The 17981-nt window shown below is 45.9% G+C and overlaps 1 protein-coding gene across 12 annotated transcripts in view; it reads right to left on the reverse strand.

The window, feature by feature from the left end:
* OSBPL10 (oxysterol binding protein like 10) overlaps positions 1-17981 on the reverse strand; it is a 343446-nt gene that overhangs the window by 74825 nt on the left and 250640 nt on the right. For all 12 annotated transcript variants that reach the window (XM_086365654.1, XM_086365647.1, XM_086365644.1 and 9 more), the window contains one exon: positions 10404-10614. In XM_086365654.1, coding sequence (XP_086221780.1) covers positions 10404-10614 — 211 coding nt within the window. The remainder of the gene's footprint in view (positions 1-10403; positions 10615-17981) is intronic.

Here is a 17981-nt window from a genome sequence, read left to right on the forward strand (position 1 = left end):
AGAAAGTCAAGTAAGTAGTGTGTCAAGATGAAGTTCTACTAGTGAGCAGCTGCCAAGGGCACAAGGGTGAGCAATAAGACAGAAGATTCAGGGCTTCCCTGGTGGTCCAGAGATTAAGAAGCCATCTACCAACGTAGGGGTCATGTGTTCGACCCCTAGTCCAGGAAGATTCCACATGCCACGGAGCAACTAAGACCACACACCGCAACTACTGAGCCAGTGCTCTAGAGCCCACGCTCTGCAACAGGAGACGCCGCCAACGTGAGAAGCCTGCAAACCACAGCTAGAGACCGGCCCCACTCACCGCAACTAGAGAAAGCCCGTGCACAGCGACGAAGACCAGTGCAGACAAAAATAAATAATAAAAATTGTTTAAAGACAGAAGGTACACAGCAGAGACCTTTAAGTTGAAAGAGATCACTGAGACAAATGGAAAAAAACAATAAACAATAACAGAAGAAACACACAGCCGGAGCTAAAGAGTGGGTTATGGGTCCTGTGAAAACAGCCCACCACAGTCCAGCAAAACCAATCAGAAAACACTCATATCTACACACAGCTTCCAATATTTTCTTAGGTTTTTTTCTTACTGAAATGTCAAACACACACAAAAATAGAAGAGTTTAATGAATGCCTGGCTCATGAAGTTTGGCAACACTTTTTAATTAAAAAAAAAAAATCAAGAGGAAAAATTTTCCATTCATTTAGGCAGAACAGTTAGACTTGCCTTAAAGGGGGAAAAAAAAATCAAGCTAGTCTTGGCTTTTGCCACAACGCTAAATGCCAAAAGTTGACAGGTGAAGAGAAGAATGTAAATGAATATCTACATATTTCTGGGTGGGTGCGAGGCTGGAAAGATAATGCTTGTCTTCGGACAAACTATCTTTCCTCCGCTGAAAACAGTCAGCACTTGTTGAGCTCTTGCTAGGTGCCAAGGACTACTATGCAAAAAAATTTCTTTTTAAAATTATTATTTAATATTTATTTATTTGGCTGGGCCAGGTCTTATTTGTGGCATGCAGGATCTTCTTCCTTTTTTATTTGCAGCATCTTTAGTTGTGGCTTGCAAACTCCCAGTTGCAGCATACTGAATCTAGTTCCCCAATCAGGGATCAAACCTGGGCCCCCGCACTGGGAGCAGAGTCTTAACCACTGGACCACCAGGCAAGTCCCTATCATGTGGAATTTTTGTGTGTTAACTCATCTAATGACGACCCATAAGGTAAGTCCTAGGACCTACCTCTTGACAGATAAACAAAAAGGCACGCAGAGCCAGTAAGTGTCAGGGGTAAATGGCAGATGAACACCCAGGCCACCTGTGCCTAGAACCCAGACTCTCAAACTCTACCCTCTATGCCTTCTGAGTACCACTGCAGGGACTCAGAAAATATCCCACTTTCCGGGGAAAAAATGACTTGAGGACATATCCCAAGACATGAAGAAAAGCACCAGGATAAAGAACTCAAGACCGGAGAAGCTGCATGAAAGGAGCGGCAGTGAGCAATGAACCCAGCTGAACGCAAGGCTAAGCAGGGCTGGGGCTCGGGAGGGAAAAGGCACTTGCCTCTGGGTAAAATTTAAACAGGCATCAAGACACTCAGTCATCAAGATAAATGTCACGTTCATGCAATATTATTTAAATCAAAATTAGTGTCAAAACAAAAAAATGTCTTAAAGGACTCAGTTGCCTCTCCCAGTCAAGTCCTGACTTTAAGATTTTGATATTTTGTTCATCCTGGATTTTTTTGCATTAATTTTGGTTTAAAGATATTGCATTAAAACATAATTTATCTCAATGACTTTGGTACCGTTAAATTTGTGCTCACAATAGTTGTTCCACTCATCACACCCCATCCTAGCCCTGGAACTAAATTTAAATACTTCTTGAAAACATGAAACACCACTGACGATTAAGTCAAAATTCTTTTAAAGAGATTTGTCAGGAAGCAACAGTTAGAACTGGACATGGAACAACAGACTGGTTCCAAATAGGAAAAGGAGTACGTCAAGGCTGTATATTGTCACCCTGCTTATTTAACTTATATGCAGAGTACATCATGAGAAACGCTGGACTGGAAGAAACACAAGCTGGAATCAAGATTGCCGGGAGAAATATCAATAACCTCAGATATGCAGATGACACCACCCTTATGGCAGAAGTGAAGAGGAATTAAAAAGCCTCTTGATGAAGGTGAAAGAGGAGAGTGAAAAAGTTGGCTTAAAGCTCAATATTCAGAAAACGAAGATCATGGCATCCGGTCCCATCACTTCATGGGAAATAGATGGGGAAACAGTGGAAACAGTGTCAGGCTTTATTTTGGGGGGCTCCAAAATCACTACAGATGGTGACTGCAGCCATGAAATTAAAAGACGCTTACTCCTTGGAAGGAAAGTTATGACCAACCTAGATAGCATATTCAAAAGCAGAGACATTACTTTGCCAACAAAGGTCCATCTAGTCAAGGCTATGGTTTTTCCAGTGGTCATGTATGGATGTGAGAGTTGGACTGTGAAGAAGGCTGAGTGCCGAAGAATTGATGCTTTTGAACTGTGGTGTTGGAGAAGACTCTTGAGAGTCCCTTGGACTGCAAGGAGATCCAACCAGTCCATTCTGAAGGAGATCAGCCCTGGGATTTCTTTGGAAGGAATAATGCTAAAGCTGAAACTCCAGTACTTTGGCCACCTCATGCGAAGAGTTGACTCATTGGAAAAGACTCTGATGCTGGGAGGGATTGGGGGCAAGAGGAGAAGGTGACGACAGAGGATGAGGTGGCTGGATGGCATCAATGACTCGATGGACATGAGTCTGAGTGAACTCCGGGAGTTGGTAATGGACAGGGAGGCCTGGCGTGCTGCAATTCATGGGGTCGCAAAGAGTCGGACATGACTGAGCGACTGATCTGATCTGAATCATTATTACACATTATTAAGTATTAAATTAATATTAAAATATTGATAATATCTCCCACATTATATTTTAATCAAAAATCGGGAAGTCTACCGAGAAAAAAAGGAAATTAAAGTATTCTGAGTCTTCATCACTCTACCCAATGTGTCATTCTTGATTTTGACAATTACAATAATACAAGTCAATGAATCTTTTCGAAGACTGCAGTGTAACCACTACTATAATTTATATGCATATTTCCCCCCAAAACGCTAAAGAAAAGGAAGCACAACCTGTGTAGCAAAATGAAAGGAAACAAGAAAAGCAGCATAGGAACACAGAAACAAAAAGCGTAATGGAGACTAACAGAAAAACAAGCATCAGTGTAAGGAAAAAAAATAACTGGCTGTATGATGTGTTTGAAAGATAAATTCTCAAGGTTGTGTCATAAAACAAAACACAAGTCTAAACCAGGTTTCATTAATCCAAAGACACACCAATTTTCACATTTTAACATCTCTGAAATCAGAGTCCATCTTATGCTCAACGATGTGTCATAGATTAACTAGCACCTTTTTCTTAGTGGCACAGAGGCTCAAGGTGTGTTTTACTACAGATGTGTTGGACAAGTGAGAAAACCTACAGAAAGTGACTCAGAAGGTCTATGACAGAAAGATGATCACAGACATACCAGCAAGTACAAATGCAAAGAAAACCAGGATCTAACATTACCACGTGGCTGCTGACCGTAGCCTACTGGGTGTATGTCAATTACCTTTCACTTTCCAGTCCACCTTAAAGCTCCTGAGTGGCAGACCATCAGAGATGATCCAGTGGGAGAGAGGAGCAAGGCAATGGGTCAGGTGTTCACCAATGTGCAAACCAGTGCTTACCCCAGGTTTTGACGTATGCCTGCAGCTCCTCACACAACACGCCTTAGTAGACACAAGAAACCCAAGAAAAAAGAGGGAGGGGGGACTTTCTGGTTCTCTTAACCAACCAGAAGCAGAAAGAAAGCTACAGAAGATTTAACCATGGGCTTAAAGCTTTGACTGTGGGACTGTCTGACTCTGCGCTTGGCCTCAGCTTACCCCTTGCTGGAGCGCTGGAGGCTGCAGTACCCACACCAGCGCTGTGATGCCTCTGCCCAGACAGAGGCCAGTGACAGGGGAGGCACTGGAAGGCCCCCCACTGTTCCTGTAACACAGTGAACTCCCGCCTCTGGGGTGCAGTCAATCTGAGAGGGCTTTCCCCAAGTAAGACTGACATTTACAAGCGTGGGGGAAAACATAGGGTGTATTTACGATGAAGAGCTGGTATGGTAGGATCTGACGGCTTTCTTTATGGAGGAAGTGCCAATCAATCTGTTTTGACCGCTGTAAAAAAATAAATAAAACTACCCATCTGAAATATTCTGCAATGGTAGTATTTCCAAATATGCTGCTTACTGAAGGGATCATCACATTTTTATCTTGACTTTTAATCACAAAATAAGGGAAAGTGACTTAAATGGGATGCACTGCCACCAGAAGCACTGGGTGTCAGGAGAGAAAGATGGATAGAGAAAGAGAAAAGATAGACATTGTAGGGGCAGAGGGAAAAAAGGGGTCTGAGTGGGGAAAAGGGATGAAAGTTGAGAATCTGAAGTTGTTTCTGGGAAAAAGTGAAGCAGAACAGGAGGAAGAAGTCAACAAGTGGGAAAAGCCCAGAAAGGCCCCTACAATAGTCTCACCAGGACTTTCCTGATGGTCCAGTGGTGCCGGGGGCCAGCATATTGCATATTGAGTGCATATTGCATATTGAGTGCAGCACTTTCCACAGCATCATCTTTCAGGATCTGGAATAGCTCAACTGGAATTCTACCACTGCCGGGAGCCAGCGTGAGGAACTCCGCCCATGACAAAGGTCATGAGGAAGGAGGCTCGGCATACGCAAAGGCGGGATCGAGCCTCAGGAGTCCCCCTGGAAATTCTCGAGCATCTACCCTCAAACCAGAGTCTGCCTACTTTCTGCTTTGTGCTCTCACCTACACCTCTGACTTCACAGGGGGGCTGTCCCCGACTACTTCTCTCTGAAAAAAGTTAGCTTACAGCTCCAGTTAATAATTCCTGGGTGTGACAGTGTTTCAACCTACAAACTCCTTTGGAAGTCCTCTAGCCTGCCTGAATAGGTTTTTCCGGCCACATGTTGGCTCAGAGCCTCCCAACTGTGAGAGGCAGGAGATGTTCTAAACTGTCTAAACACGGATTCCTTTGAGTAGTTAAAAGATTGGTTAGAAATTGTATTGGTGAAGGGTTTTTCGCTTATTGAGCCAATGTTTGCTGCTAAGTCTCCATACTCCTTACCTACTGTGTCCTTGGTAGTGTATTGATTGATATAATGGGTGTATAGAAATGTAAGTAGTAGCCTCAATGTTTGTAACCTTGGACCCTTGAGTTAAGTCTTTTCTTGATTGAGCCCACCTCACCTTTGCCCTATAGGAATGCAGCTTTGTCCAATGCTTTTTGGAGGCTGGCGCCTGACTTTAGAATAATCACCTTTAGAGAAAAATAAGTTTCTTAAAATGTTAACAGGCCTCCTGGCCAGAAGATGATGTAAATCACCTGAACTTTTGCATATGATAAGTTTGAAAGCCTGGCTTCGATTAGGACCAGGAACTGCTGTCCTTGCATGACTCCACCCCTTCCCCCATTATCCTCTACGCATAACTTAAGGTATAAAAACTACTTTGGAAAATAAAGTGCGGGCCTTGTTCACCGAAACTTGGTCTCCCCATGTCGCTTTCTCTCTCACTCTGGCTGAGTCTCCATCTGGAGCACGGAACCCACCATGCTTACTAATTACGCCTGGGCTTCTAAGATCCGACCGGGGAGGCCTCAGTGTCTCCTTTCCTTCGGGAGAACGGAAGGACGCCTGCGGCCTACATAAGTGGTGCAAACTTCTTGTCTTGAAGTTTTATTGGTCTCCCGCGTAAACCAAGCTACTCAGCCTCTTTTCTCCACTGAATTTCCTCACTGAGCTATCCTCATTCTATTACTGTTTATATTTTTGATAAATATTTAAATAAATAGGTCGCCTATGCCGTCTCTCCTTCGAATACCCTGGATCAGCCGGGGCTGGACCCCGGCACAGTGGTTAAGACTCCACACTTCCCACACAGGAGGCCTGAGTTCAAGCCCTGATGAGGGAACTGGACCCCACATGCTGTGTGGCGCGGCCAAAAGGAAAAAGTCTCATCTATTTGACCCTTTTGGCCAAAACCCCCAAATAGCAGGAACCAATGCAACTGGCTTATTAACCGACAATCCTTATAAATCTTAAAAGAGAATGAAACAGTTACTGGAAGGGCAAGTTAAGAAGTGCATATTAAATTCTGCTCCGGTTCCCCTCTCTTCAATTACATGTGTCTTGGTCTCTAGCCCTGATTCATGTCCAAGGGCATGAGCATTATCCATGCAGATTCCTCTGCCACCCCACTCCAGCAGCTCTAACCCCAGGGTTCTCTCCCAGCATGTCCTGCACCCACCATAGGGTGGTAGCCAGCTCTCACAGTGCACAGGAACATGCTGGTCTGATCACAGGTGTCTGTGCTACCTTTGAATCATGTTCCCTTATCAGATAAGGAACTCCCCAGAAGCACAGGCAGCAGACTGCTCTGCCCTCCTAGACCACTTTAAGGTCTGGAATCCCACTCCAGCACAGACTCCCAAGCAGCCCAGCCATCTCCAGCTCTGGTGCAGCCCTGACTTGTCACATCACGGAAAATCAGAGGCACATATCTGGACTCAGGAAACCAGATGCCCACCTGCCCCATCCCATCACACATCTGCCTCTATCAAAATGCTGGAGAAGATTCAGTCACCAGGACAGAGGAGAACTGGGGAACATAAGCCTGGACCAAGAAGCCACGTTCCTTTATAAAAATTTAGCTACAAACCTCTCCATAAACAGAAGTTAGATGAAGCATTTCAGCCCTGAATTATCTCAGAGGTAACATCGGAGACAGGACCCGAGCCTGAAATGTGTAGGTGGGCACAGAGGAGAGCTCAAGTAATTCTCCACCTTGGTCCAGCCACTCTGTTTGAAATGAAATTGAGGTCAGGGAGCAACATCTGCAGACAAAGGCTCTAGAGCCACCAGGTTCCCCAGAAGATGCAACAAGAAGCTACAGAAGATGCTGAGAGATCACAGATTGGTTTTGATTCCAAAGAGGGGCAGAAAGAAAAAAAAAAAAATCAGTGCAGAAGGGATCAGAAAGCAAAGAGATTTCATGAACAGTGCCTACAGATATCGGCTGTGCCGCACGATCTGCGCCCCACCCCTCACCCCCTGCCCCTTGAAACTCTAGAGCAGGGGTCCCCAACCTCTGGGCCACAGACTGGTACCTCCTGTCAGATCAGTCGTGGCATTAGATTAGAAATAAAGTGAGCAATATATGAATTTGCTTGAATCATCCAGAAACCATCCCCCAACTTCCGGTCCATGGAAAAAGTGTCTTTCACAAAGCCGGTTCCTGGTGCCCAAAAGGCTGGGGACCACTGCTCTGGAGGAAAGCCTGATAGAGGTTCACTTTAATGAGATTTTTATTTCCATCAAGCCAGTCTGGCACTCCTTGGATATAACCATTAAGTTTTTATCAGCAGGAGTCAGGCTGCTACAGTCCCTATCAACCCAAAGAACCCTGAGGTTCTTAACAAATGCATTTTGAGATGACACTCCTGGGGTCGCCAGGTTCTTCCATTCCATTAGCTTGAGATCCTGGAATTCTGTTTTAACTGCAGGCAACTATGATGCTTTGGATGAGGATGTAATTCCACCTTTTTTCCCCTAAATGTGCTGGCACAGATTTAAAAGACATGTGCAGAATGTTTTAAAATGCAAAGGGCTGTGTTATATGGAATGTAACTTTGGAAAGGGTTAGGAAGACAAAGAAACAGAATAACCTTTATGATGCTTCATGGTCTACTCTCCAACCTTCAGCCAAGTTCCCCGGTAAAAATGGCTAAAAGGAAGGGTGGATGGACAACGGAGTCAGGTCCCAGAAGGGACAGGACGACCACTCCCCCCAGGAGGCAGCAGGGTGGGTGGGGCAGTGTCCACGACATTGCGTGGTCTCCTGCGTCCCCCACAGACAGTCCCCATTTCAACCTCTCACCACATGTGAAATTCGACCTCAAGCTTTGTCCTTCCAGCCCTTAAAAACCCCTGAGAAAGAATGAAAATCTGGAACGAAAATTTGAAATTTACTAGAAAGTCACCCTGAAGAAAAAGGTAAGGCATGAATTTCAGGCACAAGAAAATGGTTCAAGTTTCTTAGCCACCCCTTCTTGGAATGAGCCCATTTGTTTGCAGAGCCTAGACGCAGGTTCTGGTGCAAGAAGAATTCTAGGAACTTTGAGAAGCACCCAGTCTAATGCTGAGGTGTGCCCGATGCCTAAAGCAGTCACTGAGGCTCAAACCAGACCAGGGAAAGTCAGGGAGTCTCAATTTTCAAGTAGAGAAGAAAAAAGCAAGGAGAAGAAGCACAGGGAGTGCCTTCACTCTGCACCTGGACACACACGCCTCTCCCAAGCCCAGATCTGGCACCTGAATGTTTTTTCTTTTGTTACAGAAGACACGGGTAGAGTCAAAGGGAAACTTCTGTAAAGTCGGGACTTCCCTGGTGCTCAGTGATTAAGAATCTGCCTGCCAACACAGGGGACATGGGTTCAGTCCTTGGTCAGGGAAGGTGACAATGCCACGGGGCAACTAAGTCCATGCAACACATCTACTGAGCCCACACTCTACAGAGTTCAAGAGCTACAACTACCGAAGCCCATGTGCCCTAGAGCCAGTTCTCCACAACAAGAGAAGCCCCCGCAACGAGAAGCGCAGGCACCGCAACTAGAGAGTAACCCCTGCTCATCACAACTAGAAAAAACCCACACGTAGCAACGAAGACCCAGTGCAGGCAAAAATATAAACAAATACAATTTTTAAAAAATTTAGTAAGGTCTGCAAATTAGGAAGAGGATTGTATTTATGTTAATTTCTCGATTTGGACCATTGTACTGTTATTACAGAGAAGAGTGCCCTTTTTTTAAGGAAATTCACACTGAGGTATAGGGAAGTAAAGATACATATTGTCGGCAACTTACTCTTTAGTGGCTAGAATATTATAATAGGCTTATACATACAGAGAATATGGGGCAAACATCGTAATACCATTTGGAGAATTTGGAGATTGATGAGAATTTTTCATACTATTCTTGTAACTTTTTTAGAAGTCTCAAACTATTTCCCAAACAATAAAGAAAAACTACAAATACCTGCCCTAAGAAAATGAAGATGTGAGCAGGACAGTGTCCCCAGTTCCAGTTTGGGGAATCCAGAGTCTACTGGGTGGTCCATTCTGGTTTGAACAAAGGACCCCAGGCACCTGCCACAGTGGGCAGAGCCCACCCCTGGACTTTGCGGTACCAGGGTGGCTTCGGGCAGGTCATTTAACTGCTCTGAGCCTCAGCTCACCCACATGATGGGCATAATGATACACACTTTGTGAAGATTTCATAAAATGTGCAGCAAAAGGTAGACACTGATAGAATCAGAGCTTAGTAAATGATGGTGGGTACTACAGAAGAAACTCACCCCCCCCACCACCACAGCTGCCTCTGAGAAACCAACATCACCCCTTAATCTTGGTGACAGAGGAGAGCAGTGGGGACCTGGAGGAAATGTGAAATATAGACCATTCATCATAACCTGGCTTGGCTTCCCATCACCTGAATTGCCTCATTCTTCGTTAATTAACTGAATCCTGGGCAACAAAACTCAGTGAGGCTTCAGTGCATCTCTTCTAATACTTTATAATTCTCTATGACATGACCCATCTCAAGCCATTTTCACCTTTATCATTTAATTTAATCTTCCCTAATATCTTTTTATCTGCTTATCGATGAAACCTCCCCTCAAAAGGACTGGCGCCTCTTCAGGGAGTTTATTATTATCTTGAACTTCTTGATAAACAACTAGAAATGCTTCTGTTATGTATCCCAGAGAAAATCTCACACCAGGCCCTGAGGAGACAGGAAAGAGCAGGGCATGGTGGCCCGGGGCAGAGAGCAGGAGGCAAGGCGGCTGCTCATCATGGGAGAGTGTGGAGGACACGCCCCACAGGCACAGTTAGAAAGAGCAGACCAGACGCTGCAGAGCAACGGATCTTGCAAACATAGCACTGAGTGCAAAATTCACAAACAGAAGGCAACGGAGAATTGAGTGCTAGCAAGTTTCAAAGGAGTTCTACAGTATTCATGAAAACGTTAAATTGTTGACAGGATGGCACACTGCTAACGGGCAAAATGAAAAAAATATAGACAGCCCAAGTGAGGTGGAGAAGGGGTAAACGGAGAAGCACTTGGATAAAAGGCGAGATGGAGCGATTTAAAGGAAGAAGGTCACGGCGGACAGACAGGCACATGCGTACACCAGACCACGCGCACTCGCAGACCCGGGGGCGCCGCCGCTGGGGAGGTCTTACCCGAGGCCCCTGGCCTGTGGCTGGACTGGCCGGCGTGGTGCAGGCTCTGCTGGAGCAGGCTCAGGCACTCCCCGAGGCAGCTGAGGGTGGCAGCGGAGGTAGCTTTCAGGAGCAGTAGGTCCTGGTCCAAGGCAGTGAGGGGACCAGACCCCGGGAGAGACTCGATGGCGTGCACCAGGTTCTTCTGCTGCCCCTCCACCTGGGTCATCATCTGCGGAAAAGGGAGACAGCCAGAGGTGAGAGTCGGAAGGCCTCACTTCCACCGTCCGGGAGCCAGCGCTTAAGCCATGGGAGTGGATCAAAGTGTGGTGCAGCTGTTTACAATAGCCAGGACATGGAAGCAACCTAGATGCCATCAGCAGATGAATGGAGAAGAAAGCTGTGGTACATATACACAATGGAGTATTACTCAGCTATTAAAAAGAATACATTTGAATCAGTTCTAATGAGGTGGATGAAACCGGAGCCTATTATACAGAGTGAAGTCAGTCAGAAAGAAAAACACCAATACAGTATACTAATGCATATATATGGGATTTAGAAAGATGGTAATGATGACCCTATATGTGAGACAGCAAAAGAGACACAGATGTCAAGAACAGTCTTTTGGACTCTGTGGGAGGAGGCAAGGGTGGGATGATTTGAAAGAATAGCATTGAAACATGTATATTACCATATGTGAAATAGACCACCAGTCCAGGTTTGATGCATGAGACAGGGTGCTTAGGAGCACTGGGATGACCCTAAGGGATGGGATGGGATGGGGAACACATGTACACCCATGGCTGATTCATGTCAATGTATGGCAAAAACCACTACAATACTGTAAAGTAATTAGCCTCCAATTAAAATAAATAAATTAATTAAAAGAAAAAAAAGTGTGGTGCAAGACGGCATCACCACCCAGACTACGGTGGCATGAAGATGCAGTCTGAGGATGCTTGGCGCACATCCGTCCTGGGATGCCGCAGGCCTGGGATAAAATCCATTCAGGTCCATCTACCCAAAGGTACTTGGCCTCTGCAGCTCTGCACACAAGAGAATTTTAGAACTTTAGACCTGAAGGGGACCAGCAGGCCATCCAGGTGTATCTTTTACAGATCTTTGGAAGGTAAAAATAAATATCCTAAAAGTAGAAGTCTTGTGATCAACTTTAAGGTCCTTGGACCACAGGAAGGTTATCCGAGACAATGGGCACCCCTGGCTTTGTCTCAGAGCAAGGTTAACTCCTTGCTTTGCTTCCATCCCCTGTCCATCCCTAACTCCTTGGTGGTCCTCCTTGAAGTTCAGGAAATAAAAGTGAAATCTGGGGCTAGCATTTGTGGGGGTGAGACCACACACACAGCAGAACCAGTGCCAACCCACTCGCCCCTAAAATGCTAGGAGAGCCGTCAACTTCCTTAACGCCAGGTGTGTAGGGAGCCAAGAGGAGGAGAAAAACCAGGAGTTCAAGAGCCGGCCCTGCTCCACAGCTAACGCTGTGACAAACCAGTTAACCCCATAGTGGCCTGGCTTCAATTCAAAAGCTACAGACAAGCAGTGTTTCCTTGGACAACTCAAGGAGAAAGGAATCTGAGAACTAGAAAAGGACTTGACTGGTGATCTTGTGAAGTGCATCCTTCTCCTGTTTTTATACCTTATCTTGCTAAACAAGATGATAAGCATAAATTGCATGGCCAGCAAATAAGCAGTCGAGCTGATGTGTGGAGGAGCAAAGGCAGCCCGCCCGAGGTCACAGGTCAGCATTCAAGGTAGGGACCAACTCCTGCTCCCTGGACTCTCACTGTTCTTCAAGCAGCTCCCACAAAAGCCATCCTTACTCTAAAGCAGTTGCTCCTGCTTCGTCACCATCATCCCCAGGAGGATCCTTGTGACCATCATGATGCCACCACCCGGGGAGAAGCCATACCTCTGCAAGGACCGCTGAACCTGGACACAAAACCCATCCCATACTTGGTCTTCTCTTTCTATTTTCTTTTGAAGACAATATCTCCTATTTCCTATCAGTGTAGTCATCGCCTTAAAAACACATAGTTTGCCCATTGCAATCCTACTTAACCAAAATTGGTGCTGTTACTTCAAAAAGATTTTTTTAAATAGTGACATTAAACATATTACATGCTCATCCTCTGGCCATGTAAGTTATTTTCTGCTGATTACAGAGGTTATAGCTAGCCATTCTGGCGCCTCAAACAGTACCTGAGGCATAATAGGGGCTCAGTAAGAATTCGTTCCTTCTTCAGGTCTTTGCTGAAGAGCTGCCTTCTTGGGAAAGCTTCCTGCACCACATAATTTAAAATCATCGGTACTAGCATGAAAGCAGGAATCATTCTATCTGTGTGATTCACTGATGGATCCCAAGCAACTATCTGTTGAATGAATGAATGAACCCCCAGGGTCCCTTTCGTTTCACTGAGGTGCAAAAGAATCCATTTATGACACAGAGTCTGCAGGAATCATCTCAGTCAATTAGGACAACACAGCTGAAGATTCAGGAAAAATAATAACTCTGCTACCAGTTTAAGTTTGCCAAGAAAATGGTTAAATTTAACCTCAAAAAGATAAAATGTTTACATACTCATTGACAGTCAACTCTATGGAGAACTGCTAACATTTAGGGAGAAGTTGACTTCGAGCTACTTGTCGTAGTCAGCATTTCTGTAAATTCCTACCATAAAAACTTGTCTCCAAAAGTGATGTGTTGAAAGAGAAGAAGAAAATATAACACCAGAATGTAAATCATATGTTCTTGACTATTACAGAGGATGTCATAATGCTTAAGAGAAAAGGTAAGTAAAATGAAGCTATTAACTATGGAATCCACTCATTTTTTAACTTTTATTTTGTCTTGGACTATAACTGATTCACAGTATTGTGGTAGTTTTAGGTGTACTGCAGAATGATTCACTTATGAATCTACACATATATCCATTCTTTTTCAGATTCTTTTCCCATATAGGTCACCACAGAACACTGAACAGGGTTCCCTGTGCTATACAGTAGGTCCTTGGGGATTATCTATGTTCTATATAGTATTTGGAATATACTCATTTTTAATCAACAAAAAGAACTATATTCCAATTATATAGCATAGGATAAATAATTATTTCACAAGCATAAAATATGATGCAAATCTCAGGTAAAAAAGACACCTGGTGGTTCAGTGGTTAAGAATCCAATTGCAAGTTCAGGGGACACTGGTTCAATCCCTTGTCAGACAGGACTAAGATCCTACAGGCTGTGGAGCTGCTAAGCTCAAGCACCACAGCTACTGAGCACTCACTCTAGACCCTTTGAGCCACAGCTACTGAGCCTGAGCATCTCAAGCTCGTGCTCTGCAACAAGAGAAACCACTGCAATGAGAAGCCTGCACACCACAGCTAGAGAGTATCCCTCTCGCTGCAACTAGAGAAAGCCCATGTGCAGCAACGAAAACCCAGTACAGCTAAAAGTCAATAAACACAAAGCTGACTCCCCGCATCTCCTACGCTATTACAAGAGAGGCACGCACCCAGAGATGGGTGGCACATACCTACTCTCTGGAAAATATCTGACAGTGTTTATTGAGAGCTATTGCCAGCGCTAGAGACAGGATGGCCACCTGGAGGGGACGCCAGGACTGGCAGTGGGTGGATTTGTCAGTTACAGTGACTGCAGAACAGCTGGTGCTGAGTGGGAGGGGGCGGGGGTGCCACATGCCCCACAAGTCAGGCCACAGCCCACTCAAGAACTTTCCTGCTCAAAAATGCCAGTAGCACCCCCCTGAGTCACCCTGCGCTAAAGACATGCCAGTGACCAGGCACTGGATGGACTTCAGCATCCTTCTGGTAAACGGAGCACTGAAAGTAAAATGATCCCAGCACAGTGCTCGACATGTTAAGTAGATGCCTAGTGATTCATTTTCTCTCCCTTTTCCATGTGATGTGAAACAGAACTTTAGTCTTCACAGACACAACTGATGCCAACCTTCACTTTCTATTAGCATCATCAGGCTCCAAAAGGAACTGAATGAACTCTGCAAGCAACGCAGGACTGCCAGCCTCACGCTGATGTATCATGGTTATTGCTGCCCAAACATTCCTCAGATTGGGAGGTCCTGAGGAGAACCTCCCATCAGACTTGGGAAGAACAAGTTTTAACCCTTCTCATATCTGATTTTAATGAAGGGCACATTTGAGAAGATGTCACAAAGCTGTATATGCGACACCAAGTCTCTAAGCGGCTCACTCTGACCCGCAGGTTCCCACAACCTCAACACAAGAACGAAGCGTGGTCAGTGACGGCCACCAGCCTTGGAACAGCCTGAACCACGAATTACATGTATTTCAAATCAGGTTTCTGAATGCTTCTTTATTTTATTCTTTGGCTGCTCCATGAGGCATGCAGGATCTTAGTTCCCCAGGTATCAAGCCAGCGCCCCTGCATTGGAAGTGCAGCCTTAAGTCACTGGATCAACCAGGAGGTCCCTAAACACTTCTTCTGAAGCGCAATATGAACCATGCGTGGTGTTTAAAGACCAGGGCGAACAAAAGGCACACGTTTCATTTCTTGCTGGCATTTCATTTCTACAGTCAGGGGCATCACACCTCGTAACATGGGTGCAAACAGGACCCTCGTCAAATTTCAGAGATCTACTCCCTGAACACATCAACTCCGAGGTTCTAAAATAGATTAACCGTAGGTCAAGTCCAATTTCATAGGGAAGCGGAAATTCTATGATCCATTCCTCATGGTGCAAATAATGGCATATGCTCTGCAAAATCAAAGTGTAGGTTAATGCAAAGAAAGTCAGTAGCCGCAGATTGTATTGTTCTCTTTCAGTGAAGCTGAAACCAAAGCTAAAGGCAAAGACCAAACCCCAATGACATCAGCTCAACAAGATGAGATCTAGCTAAAGGAGGACCAGAGAAGCACTGGCTACACTAGCCTCGATCACTTTAGACTGTTCTGACCTGCAAAGCTTGGTGTAGGTTTGGAGGGGAGCCAGAATGGTCCCGTCCTGACAGGTCAGACATCAACAAACACCAGCTCGTCACTCATCCATCCATCGGTAACCAAAGCATCAGCCTCACGCATGGCTTTCTTAACCTAATGTCACCAGAGCTGCCAGCCTTGTTGGCAGAACCTCCTGGGCTCCCAGACAACCCGGGGCCTTCAGCAATTCAATCTGTCCTGCTTGGGAGGAGACCAAACAATTCGATGTCAACCTCGAGGTGGCCTTGCTTTGGCATTTCTCCTCAGCCTGATGGAACCCCAGAGCCCCTGCTAAGTCTTATGTCTGGGTCACGGATCAGTCCTTGACCACCTTAGGGCAATTTTTTTCACTTGGCCAAAGTCATCACCCAGGCTTACAAGCCAGGCTCCAAAGACCTTAGAACCCAAACTAACTAACCTACTAACTAGCTTGCCATCTCCATTAACATGGATTTACTATTCAACTACCTTCAGTAGCATTACTTTAGTATTTCAGACTCCCCACCCAGACATGACTCCACAGCTCATTACAGAAGTTTCCTAAAATATCCAGCAACATACAGCATGACCCTAAAACTCACTGCCTGTCTTGCCTCAACATCCTCACCTTGCTGTTTCTGCCAGTCCTGAGCCACTGTTCCTTGATCCCTGTCAAGTCTCTGTTTTGTCAACCAAATTTCTAATTCCCAGATTTTTAAAAAAAATTTCATTGAGTATAGTTGCTTTACAATGCTGTGTTAGTTTCTGCTGTACAGCAAAATGAATCAGCTGTATGCATACATATAGCCCTCTTTTTTTTTTTACATTTCCTTCCCATGTAGGTCACCACGGAGCACTGAGCAGAGCTCCCCGTGGTGTACAGTACGTTCTCATTAGTTATCTATTCTACACAAGTGTCAGTAGTGTATGCGAATCAGTCCGCATGTCCCAGTTCATCCCATCCCCCTTAACTCTGACACCGCCCCCGCGGCCGGGAGGCACCGCCCCCCCCCCACCCTCCGCCCTCTCCCCGCGGCCGGGAGACACCGCCCCCTGGAGGTTTGTTTCCCCCACAGTGTGAACCATAAAGCCCCTTTGCTTTGCCACCAGAGGGCAGTAGTGACGCCTGGACAGTGACATTCCCCCCTCTCCAGCCTTTCTCCCAGGTGCAGAGTTGGGAACACAGTCACTCCTGGGCTCACCTGAACAATTTTCTCCTTCTTGCTGACTCACTTCCCTCTCAACCGGCCTCCTGTACTCGTCTGTCCTTCTGGCTCTTGATACATCTACTGGAATGCTAACCAGCCGAGAGCCTCCTTGAGGCAGGGTTCCGGGTCCCCTTGCACGGCTCTCCATGGTCCCAGGCATGACCCCACGTAGGCTAGTCCTAAACATCTTATGGACTCCCAGCTCTCCCTCAAGGCTCATCAGGTGAGCAGACAAAGAAAACTCCACGGAGGCAGATCTTCAGACCCTCACTGCTCGGTAGGGGCAGGAGGGTGATGGTGACAGTAAGGAACAAAGATGAGCAGGAGGAAATCAGGTCCCTCTCCAATGGGGCGAGGCTGCCGGCTACACAGATGAGGTGACGATGATGAGGAAGAGCAAAACGACAAAACGTAGGTAGAGAAAGGAGAAACCAAGGTAAAGACCATATTATTCTATATTACAAACCAAGGGAAATTAAAAAATGGGAAAAAGAAGGAAAGATCTCCCCCAAATGGACCATTAGGTGTCTCATGCCCGACTGCACATGTCGGCAAACTTCTATAAAAGGTCAGAGAATAAATATTAAAGGTTTTGTAGACCACGGGGTCTCTGTGCTTAGCTCGGCCCCTGCAGCTTGAAGGCAGGCAGGGTCCAAGTGTAAACAGATGGCTGAGGCTGTGCTCAGCATTTAACATCTCGGTTTAGATGTCAGATAATTCTCTTTTCATTCAAGGTGTACTTTTGTTGGCTCTTGGAGCGAGAGGTGATTTTCGAGCCAATCTCGGACATCTTGGCTATCATGGTAGGAGACTCCAGGTCCAGTGTGAATTTTTTAGGAGGCAGTCATATGCCTGGATTGAGCACACAAGCCCTTGCCTACTTTTATGGCCTGTGGCTTCAATGGCGATCTAATTTCAAAGCCTTAATGCTGCTACTTTGATCTGCTTGGTTTGCCTCCTGTCCAAGGCCTCCACTGGTCCCTGCTGGTTGGCCTGAGAGCCCAGGCCTTCCGGACAGAGGACAGGTGCCTGTTTTGGCAGGATCCCCCTTGCCCTGGGCTCTGGGTCAGCGAGGGGAGCCTCAGGCCTGAAATCACTTTTATGCCTTTGGGCATAAGGAGACGTGGGTTCGATCCCTAATCCAAGAGGATCCCACATCCACGGAACAACAAAGCCCATGTACCAGAACTACTGAGCCTACGCAACAGAGTCCACGTACTCAACTACTGAGCCCGCGCACCGTGACTGCTGAAGCCCCCAGGAACCTAGAGCCCATGCTCCACAACAAGAGAAGCCCCCCAATGAGAAGCCCGTGCAACGCAACTACAGAGTCTCCCCCACCCACCACAACCAGAGAAAAGCCCGCACAACAACGAAGAACCAGCACTGTCAAAAATAAATAAGACAAACCCATAAT

This window comes from Bos grunniens, chromosome 22 (genome assembly GCF_055505025.1).
Source record: "Bos grunniens cultivar Pamir isolate PY7600 chromosome 22, Bosgru_T2T1.0, whole genome shotgun sequence".
Classification (NCBI taxonomy): domain Eukaryota; kingdom Metazoa; phylum Chordata; class Mammalia; order Artiodactyla; family Bovidae; genus Bos; species Bos grunniens.